This window comes from Seriola lalandi, unplaced genomic scaffold (assembly GCF_002814215.2).
Source record: "Seriola lalandi dorsalis isolate HSWRI2012SDOR001 ecotype SW California unplaced genomic scaffold, Sedor1 jcf7180002054574, whole genome shotgun sequence".
NCBI lineage: Eukaryota > Metazoa > Chordata > Actinopteri > Carangiformes > Carangidae > Seriola > Seriola lalandi.
The window spans coordinates 846,897-856,820 of NW_019525127.1; the positions used below are offsets into that span (position 1 = coordinate 846,897).

The following is a 9,924-nucleotide window of genomic DNA, read 5'->3' on the forward strand; positions in this document are numbered from 1 at the left end:
CAAATCTTATTTGTATTACCAAATTAGATTTTTTTTTAGATGACGCTAAATAGTGGAGATGCACAGTTTACAGATGCTCCTGAAATCAACTTCATCTGGCTAAATAATTAACTTTTTAAAGACATTTAATCATTATACAGCATATGTGGAGATTTATTATATTTTTAGTATCTCAATAATCTTAAGGTTCACTGTAAGATATTTTCCTTTCTGAAGGAACTTGCAAACATGGCTACAAGGCTCTTAATACATAAGAAAGGGATTTAGATATTCTAGAGTTGCTACCAAGATGAGAAGTGTTGTTCTGTTGCATCAAACGCTTGTTTTCTTCAGGGTCATCCCCCTTCTGAGTCTATAACATTTTAATAAAAAGTTTAGCTGATAGTAATGTGAAGTTATGTGAATGAATGATGTGCACTGGCTGGTGGAGATATAAAGTTGGTCCACCACCCACTCACTGATTAGAGAGAGGGGAGTAAAAGTGGAGCTGTGTACATCAGAGCAGTCTGACATCTAGTGGACAGACTGAGCAATTACATTGGATCTTTATTTCACGCATAAAGATCTGTATAGTGGTCTTGGGAGTTACTACCCGGCCTTTGACAGTAGTCTTCTGTGGCTTTGAAGGGACTTAAAGTCTGAAAAAGAAATTACCCGAGTCATATCATGAGGAGTTACTGTTGGCTTAAGGAAAGCCTGTGTTACAAATTGGGGCTGTGAAGTTTGAAAGATGTGGGTGTTTATCAGGCAGAGAGGGTTTAATGAAAAGATGCTTCAGTACTGAGTTGCATTTCGGGAAGTGTAGCATCCGGTATTTTCAAGACTTAAAGTCCTGATATCGACTGCTGCTTCATTTTTGACCAAATCTTTTTTTTAATCTGTCTCTTGTTCTTCAGTCTCCCGATCTTATGAAAGTGCAACACTAAGAGTCCCTTTAATCTGGTCATGCACAAGTGAGAGCAGCGTGATAATGACTTGAGGGTCTAAGGATAGAGGGTGTCATATGTTGTTACAGCTTGTGAGGCTATCTATGGCAAACTTATGTTTATCGACTTGACTCGTGCATGTTTGTGTGTTTGTGTTTAAGACTGTATGATGAACATCCACAAGCGGTGTGTGGCCAACGTCCCGAGCTTGTGTGGGACAGATCACACCGAGAGGAGAGGCCGCATCCACATCTCTGCCCAGATCACTGAGGACACTCTCACCGTCATCAGTGAGTGTGTCTGTCTCTTCACACTCACTTTTTTCTCTCTGACACACACACACACACACACTCACACACACTCAGCACCTCTCAAAGCTCTCTATCAGCCTAAGACTAAAACTGGAAAGTCCATTAGTTGATCAATGAGCCAACGATTGACCCACATCACCACTGGGACCTATGTCCACGTGCCAAGCTCTCTCTCTCTCAGACAGCTGTGGATTGATTATGGAACAGAAACTAAACTGTTGTTAAGTGTTGTCAAATGTAGCCAGAGTTATTTAGGGCAGGCCAGAACGAGACTTCACCTCCTGCTGTCCTCTGGAAAGGACAAACTCCAGTTTGTTTTATCTTGGGATGTCTTCTTCTTCCTCTTCTTCTTCTTCCTCTTCTTCTTTTTCTTCTTCTTCTTCTTCCTCTTTTTCTTCTTCTTCTTCTTCTTTTTCTTCTTCTTCTTCTTCTTCTTCTTCTTCTGTCACTCATTTTTATCCATGTCCTTAACCCCTCACAGTCAAAGAGGCTAAGAACCTGGTGCCCATGGACCCCAATGGCCTGTCAGACCCCTACGTCAAGCTCAAACTGATCCCAGATCCCAAGAGTGAGAGCAAACAGAAGACCAAGACCATCAAATGTTGCCTCAACCCCACCTGGAATGAGACCTTCAATTTGTAAGACATCTCTCCTTCTGTACCGTATCTTGGATACGAGTTTTCAGGCTTCGCACTCCTGATCAACTTATTTCTGGCAATTATTTGAATGCAACTTGTTTGGTTTAAAGTGACTCTCTTGGCCTCATTTTTAGTCACATGAGCACAAAGCTAACTGGAGCTCGTGCAAGTGACCCTGTCCTCATTCTTTTCCCTGCTTTTTGCTTGTTGTTATTCAAGCTATTCTGGGTTACTGTGACTGCTAGGAAAGGCACAGGCATGAAAAAATGTCACATGCTGAGGTGTCTGCCAGTTTAAATAGAGAGAGATGTGATGGATTTTGGCTTTAAAATCATATTATGCTCTTGGTTTAATTTTTTTTAACCTATTTTAAGAACTTCCCTTTATCTGCTCTTTCATCTGACTGTCCCTCCGCATTTTCTCTCTCTTCTCAGCCGCCTAAAAGAAAGTGACAAGGACCGCCGTCTCTCGGTGGAGGTCTGGGACTGGGATTTGACCAGCAGGAACGACTTCATGGGATCCCTGTCCTTTGGGATCTCAGAGCTACAGAAACTAGGGATAGACGGATGGTAAGATGTCAGGATGAGGAAATTTGAAATGGAGGAGAATTGGGAAAAATTAAACACAGGTGTAGATGGAAATAACAAAAGCAGAAGGAACAGGGGTGTGAATATTTAGGAGCTTTATTTTCATAGTCTGGTGATGATCCTGGATTTATCTGACATTGTTCTGTTTTCATTCTGGGGTTTAGGTTTAAGCTGCTTTCTCAGGAGGAAGGAGAATACTTTAATGTTCCTGTCCAGCCAGATGGAGAGGACGGTAACGAGGAGCTACGACAAAAGTTTGAGGTGAGACTCACACAAACAGAAACCCAAAATGACAACAGGTTTAATTTGAACTTGAACCTGAACATTATTCCCTCTATAATCTTTAGAGGGCGAGGGTGGGACCAGGGAAGCCCACGGACTCTTCTTCCTCCTCCTCGGTGTGCAAGTATGACAGCAATGGCAATCAGGACCGTGTCAAGCTCTCGGACTTCAACTTCGTCATGGTCCTCGGCAAAGGCAGCTTTGGCAAGGTGATGCACTCACATAGACGCTCCACGATCGAAAACGTGAACCGGCAGCTGGTAGAAAAGAAATTCCCCTAATGGAGTTGGTTTATATACTTTTCATTCGCTTCCCTTCAGGTGATGTTGGCTGAGAGGAAGGGGACGGACGAGTTGTACGCCATCAAAATCCTGAAGAAGGACGTGGTGATCCAGGACGATGACGTGGAGTGCACCATGGTGGAGAAGAGAGTCCTCGCTCTGTCTGGGAAACCACCTTTCCTCACTCAGCTGCACTCCTGTTTCCAAACCATGGTAGAACACGACGCAACATCTTGCATTAACAATGATGAGCGCACGCAGAAATATGGCAACGCACGACTTGTTCTCCTCTTTTCCTTTTTTCTTACCTCCTCATCATCTTTGTATTCTAGGACCGGTTGTATTTTGTGATGGAGTATATAAATGGAGGAGACCTTATGTACCAGATCCAACAAGTTGGCAAGTTCAAGGAGCCTCATGCTGTGTGAGTACACACACGCAGGAAAGTTGAATAATAGAACATTTTATGCGGCAGTAACAATATTGTCATGACGGCAAAACAATATCTTGTATTTTCGACTCTCCTCTAGTTGTGCCCCTCCTCTTTAATATATTAGGATGATCTCATGTTAAAAGGTACTAATTCAGGTTTAGATAAATGCTTATTAATATTTAGCTGATAACATGGCACTGCGTAGGTATTTGTCACATGCCTGCAGCAGCTTTTTTGGGAAAATCCCTACAGCTCTTCACTCTCGGCAGTTAAGAAGTTACATGAACACTTTGCATTTAAAGGTGCACTGTAGATTACATTCAGTGTTACTCACCCAAAACCCACTGTGTGTATCATTGAGATCTAACAAGGGATGAATGCGTTTCCTTCCTCATAAAACATTTGCAAAGCCAGATTTTCGAACCTCTTAAATCCTATATTGTTCACGTCCATGTTTACTAGCTTGCAGTCGTCTTCTTCCCTGCTTTCTTGGCGCATTCCCACGTTTCTTGGCACATTAACGCCACCTGTAGGTCAGTGGAACCGGACAAACAAAATGGGGAGCCGCTCATAAATAAGCAGCTCTGTAGAGCTACAAGAGGTTACGTTTAACTAAACTCACGTTTTCATGCAAAAGCAAAGAAACTGTAGAAAAGTAATGTTTTTATTTATATTAAAAAGTTTTCACAATATCATGATCTGAAATGACATCACATAAAATTTGTGAAAACGCAAAAATACTGTGCAATTTTGGCTTCATAATTGTCATTTTTTACCTGTATCTCCCGCCCATAACACACCATACTGTGTATCCACGTATGTTTATAAATTGGTGTTTGTCTGTATTTTAGGTTTTATGCTGCAGAGATTGCCATCGGACTCTTCTTCCTCCACTCCAAAGGCATTGTGTATCGGTGAGTCCATTTGTGACTCAGCTCGAGTCCGCAGGTGCAATTATCCATCATTTCAGAAAACAAGTGTGTTTAATACCTCAGTGTGTGTATTTCCACGTGTTTGTTTCCAGGGATCTGAAGCTGGACAATGTGATGCTGGACTCTGAAGGCCACATAAAGATCGCCGACTTTGGAATGTGCAAAGAGAACATGTATGACGGCATCACCACAAAGACCTTCTGTGGAACACCAGACTACATCGCTCCAGAGGTATGTTCACGTATTGTTTGGTAGCTAACGGGAGCTCTTTTGGCAAAACAAGAAAACAAAAACACAACATTTTTATACATCTTTTCACTTGAATGAGTTTACCATTGTGTCTTGTAGATCATAGCCTATCAGCCTTATGGGAAGTCTGTGGACTGGTGGGCCTTTGGAGTACTGCTGTACGAAATGCTAGCTGGACAGGTTTGTATGTACCAACTTTCTCCTCTTAGCAGGGAAACACCAATAACAAGAACTGAAAACAACATAGTGTTCTTGTGCCTCTCCAGCCGCCTTTTGACGGGGAGGATGAAGATGAGCTGTTCCAGTCGATCATGGAGCATCACGTCTCTTACCCTAAATCCATGTCCAAAGAAGCTGTTGCCATCTGCAAGGGGGTGAGGATGCACACTTGAATGCACACACGAGTCGGGACTCATCCAAATCTGGCCCTTAAACCCACTCCCTATCCACTCCGAACACTGGAGGGTACACTTACATTAAGGGCTCATTGTTTGAAGTGAAAGGGCATAAGACAAACTCTTTACTGTTTTGGTTCACTCTGTGTCTTTTTCGATTCGGAGGGAAGCTGTATTCAGAGAAAAAGCTCTGAAAACCCACTGTACACTCACTAGCAGGTGAACACACCGAAACATTCAGATATTTACCTCAGGAGTTGTTAGAGGCCAAAAGACAGAGAGAGTGAATACTGGAATTACATTCATCAGGTCGCCAGAAACACGACTTCTAATGAATGATAATATTGTAAATAAGCAGCTGTTCACCCCATATCAACTTAAAAGGTGTTCAGTCTCAGTTAGCCATGAGGGTATTTTTCATCCGTGGTCCCATGGACAGATGATACAAAATCATCCCAAAGAAATATAAGATTAAAATTAATATTTAGTGAAAAAATCCTACAGAACGTAGTTATACTACATTGTTTGGTGCTAATTAAAACATGCAACACAGAAGCACAGAATACATAACATGGAAAACAACCAAATGGAAAATGCAAACATGCCCTGTGTACGACATTGAGCTGCATTATTAGCCGCTAATTGCAACCTGAAAAACAGAGGCTTACAACACATAGACAGAGTTAGGGGGTAGTGGGCAGGGTCCACAGTACACACACACACACACACACACACACACGTCCAAATTCTCGTAATGAGTCTGTGTGTGACTTTTTTTTTTTTTTTAAGCTGATGACCAAACACCCATGTAAGCGTCTGGGCTGTGGTCCAGAGGGGGAGAGAGACATCAAAGAGCACGCCTTCTTCCGCTACATAGACTGGGAAAAACTGGAGAATAAAGAGGTGCAGCCACCTTTCAAACCTAAAGCTGTGAGTATATCACACACACACACACAGACACACAGACACACAGACACACATACACACACACACACACACACACACACACACACACACTCACTCACTCACTCACTCACTCACTCACTCACTCACTCACTCACTCACTCTCTGTCTCTCTCTCTCTCTCTCTCACACACTCACACACACACACACTCACTCACACACACACACACACACACACTTGAGCTGTTGAATATTAGCATAACTTATCTGAATACCTTAGAAATCTATCACAGTAAGGAAGGAGAAAAGGCACTTAGTCAAACTTTAAAGGTAAGTTACAGACGTGATTAGATCGCTCATCCCCCGAACCCAACCATCACCTGCCATTGGTCATTTCTCTCGCAAATGCTAGAGCTGAGATTTGTGAGTGTAGTCACCAATGGTGAAGCTGAACTTTCACTTGCTCACATATGGACCAATGGAAATCCACAGTCTCGGCTGTGAGTGATTTGATTGGTTGATGCCATGTTTTAGTTGTATTTCTCTTTTTTCTCTTTGTCGTTTGTTGTTGTCCTTTTTTTCCTTCACATCCCTCATCAAACTCACCTCATCCTCCCCATCTCTCTCTCCATCTCTGTCTCTCTCTCCTCTCCATGGCAGTGTGGGCGTGATGCGGAGAACTTTGATCGCTTTTTCACGCGCCACCCCCCAGAGCTGACCCCCCCAGATCAGGAGCTTATAGCCAACCTGGACCAGGAAGAATTCCAAGGCTTCTCATTTGTTAACCCTGAGTACACTCACTCAATCCACTGACCATGCCACATATCACTGGGCTGCACTAGTAATCCCCTACACTTCAGACACACACACGAAAAAAAATAAAAAAAAAAAGTTTAAAAAATCACCATGATGTCATATCCAGGCTGCATTCGGCAGGGTGAAACGTTAAAGAAATAGTAAGGCATTTTGGGAAATGCACTTATTTATCTTCTTTTGCCAAAGTGAGATGAGTAGGATGAAATCAGTCTCACTTTACGGTGTTAATTGTGAAGCTAGAGCGCGGGAGAGATGAGCTTCGTTTAGCATAAAGTTTGGCAGCAGAAGGAAACTGCAGGACTCTCTCCAAGCTCCAATGTATGCCTACCAGAAGTAAAGTAACTAATTCGCATGTTTCTCATTTGTTTGATCCATACACAAACATGAATGTTTTCTTTAATCTTTAGCTAACTAAATCTCCACAGCAAAGCAAAACCTTTTTTTCTCTTGAGTTTTTAAAAAGCAGTAGCCTACCTTATCACTGTGATGTGAATGTAATCAAGGAAAAGATTTTTCCATTAGCCGCAGCTGTAGCTCGTGTTTTGTCATAGTTAGAAAATGTTAGCATACTAATATGCTAAACTAAGATGGTGAACATGGTAAGCATCATATCTGCTAAGCCTTAGCATGTTAACTTTGTCATTTTGAAGATTTTAGTATGCTGACTTAAGCATTAAGCTCAGAGCACCCCTGGACCCAAGTACAGCCTCCCAAATTTTGTAGTAGTCAACTGCCAGTAAGCATGCTAATAGATTAGCGCACTAGCGGAAGTTTAGCTTGGCTACACCCGTCAGTCACGTGACCCTCACCTTTCTGCTCGAGTCTTTTCCTGTAAAAGCCACACATTAGGTGGGTTTCCATCCACATGTTTTAATGCACATTTTAAATTTGTGCATTAGAAAACCTGGAGTGGAAATGCCACAAATTCGGGGAAAAAAACCTAAAAGAAAAAGTGAAAAAGTCAATGTGTCCATAAACGCAAAATGCAATAAAGTAAAATGGAAACAGACTTAGTGGATAAATCATGACTTCAACGTAGATTGACTGAAAAATAGCAGCAGATAGAAACATCAGATCTGTGTGGAGCCATGAGGAGACAATACAAACAAACAAAAATGCCATATTTTATCACGTTTTCTACATTGTTTTTCACCATCTGAAGTTTGACTGTTGCTCTTTTCATTACATCGACTTGTTGCGCCCTCTTCCTCTGTGATGCTTTAATGGCACTAGACTGAAAATTAGCACCACCAGCTGTTTATCTTGATAAACCAACCTCCTAATAATCACATAACAGAGGAGAATGAAAACACGCATTAGTTCGCATTTTCTTTTGCCAGTTTTCTTCTAATTCGATTAAAATCCTATAATCCGTTTTTACATTTCTCCTTGTGCATGAATTGACAAACAAACAAATAAGATAAAACGTCTTCATTAGTGAACTTTACTTCTGGCAGCCATATCTTTGAGGAGAATCAGGTTAACTGTTTGCTCCAGGCTTGCGTCATTATGCAAAGCTTGGCTAATTGCCTCATGACTCCAGCTCTCTATCTAATTTAAAGGAGTGGTATCAATACTCTCATCTGACCCTCGGACAGAAATCAAATAAGCATATCTCTCCACCATGCCAAACTATTCCTTTCAGTAACGTTCAGATGGAAATGCAGACAGGTGCTCAAATGCTAACAGTCACGAGAAATAATCAGATATTCACGTGTCAAGTTGCCAGTAGGAGACTAGTCTGGTTTCCAGCGGTGACACTGTTTTCATTTTACTGTGGATGAACATGTCACGTTACACTGCTGCTCTCATATCAGCTTTACTGGCTGTATCTCTATCTTTATCCCTGAATGCTGCCCGGCTGCTCACACCAGCAGGTTCATGTTAGAGTCCGGCATCAGGACCCACCTGAACCTGCCCTGTCCGTGTGTCACCCTCCCTGTAATTGCATATTGACTATGACGACCTTTCAGTAATATATTGATGAGTGTACTATGATCACATATTGGTAATATTCATACAGTGGAAGTGAAAACTGACCAGTTGCTTTGCTATGATTGTTTTGAATACTAATCAGTTTCCTAATGTTGACTTTACTTTTGTCTATAGGACCAAATACTTCTTCACTTTATGTTCAGTCAGTGTTGTGGTGAGCTTATCTGATTTCATGCTGATTTCATTTTTAACCAGTTGGAGGATAGAAGTCTTTACACGTGCAACAGTGTAAGCCTGCGACAAGTCAAGAGGTTTTTGACTGAACGGTCATTACTTTTCTCCTGATTCATAACTGAAAACATTCACCACGTTACACTGTGTTTTTAATGACAGAGGACATATCTCTTAGCTTGTAAACAACCTTCTGTGGAGAATTTCACATATGACGAAGCCCTGTAGAGTCTTGTGAGCTCACAGAAACAGGATGTCCAAAAGTGCCAAAATATGGTTCAGAATCATGAAAGTGTGGACAAATATTGTCCTCAACAACTGTGATGAAGGGCAGCCATCTTGTGCCATTTTGCAGTACATGTATAATTATTAGAATATGCATTTTAGCTTATCTGTTCTCCAACAATACGATACAATACACTTGGAAAGTCATTTTCATATATAAAATGAACTGTCTGAGAAGACGTGTGTTTCATTGTGCGGCAGGTTGTATTTTCCTTTTGTAACTGTGTATCGATGCAGGGTAGTAAAAATGTGTCAAATCTTGTTCTTTGAGCTTGTATCAAAAATGTAGGCAGCAACAGGGCGACATCAAAGAGTTTTTTCTGATATACAAAGATGCTCGCTGATAAAAGAAAAAAAAAAAGAAAGAAAGAAAAAGACTGATTCTGCCAGGTGGAAAAAAAGTGAGTTATTGTGGTGATGGTAACAATGATGAATCAGCGATGGCATAACGAGATATATAACGTAGAAAAAATTTATTGAATTCTATATCGGAGAGCTATTTGGATAAATTGTTCTGAATGAGAGAGATGCTTCTGTGGATTGTATAATTGTCTTGTATGACTGGAAACTGATAATATACTCACTGGTGCCTACCAGACTACTTCTGCTGTGTCTGCCTTGTTACTGCTGCTACACCCAAATGTAATATAATGTAACACTTCAAAGAAACGGTTCAACATTTTGGGGATCTACATTTGTTTGGTTTCTTGCTAAGAGTTT

General features: G+C 41.3%; 1 protein-coding gene across 1 annotated transcript in view; it reads left to right on the forward strand.

Moving 5' to 3' along the window:
• Window positions 1–9,805, forward strand: part of LOC111663270 (protein kinase C beta type-like) — a 28,646-nt gene extending 18,841 nt beyond the window's left edge. The window contains exons 5-17 of the mRNA XM_023417403.2: window positions 1,088–1,216; window positions 1,719–1,875; window positions 2,310–2,444; window positions 2,627–2,723; window positions 2,810–2,953; window positions 3,065–3,238; window positions 3,358–3,449; window positions 4,310–4,372; window positions 4,483–4,621; window positions 4,739–4,819; window positions 4,906–5,013; window positions 5,824–5,964; window positions 6,598–9,805. Coding sequence (XP_023273171.1) covers window positions 1,088–1,216; window positions 1,719–1,875; window positions 2,310–2,444; window positions 2,627–2,723; window positions 2,810–2,953; window positions 3,065–3,238; window positions 3,358–3,449; window positions 4,310–4,372; window positions 4,483–4,621; window positions 4,739–4,819; window positions 4,906–5,013; window positions 5,824–5,964; window positions 6,598–6,750 — 1,613 coding nt within the window. The 3' untranslated portion in view covers window positions 6,751–9,805. The remainder of the gene's footprint in view (window positions 1–1,087; window positions 1,217–1,718; window positions 1,876–2,309; window positions 2,445–2,626; window positions 2,724–2,809; window positions 2,954–3,064; window positions 3,239–3,357; window positions 3,450–4,309; window positions 4,373–4,482; window positions 4,622–4,738; window positions 4,820–4,905; window positions 5,014–5,823; window positions 5,965–6,597) is intronic.
• The last annotated feature ends 119 nt before the right edge of the window (window positions 9,806–9,924 follow it).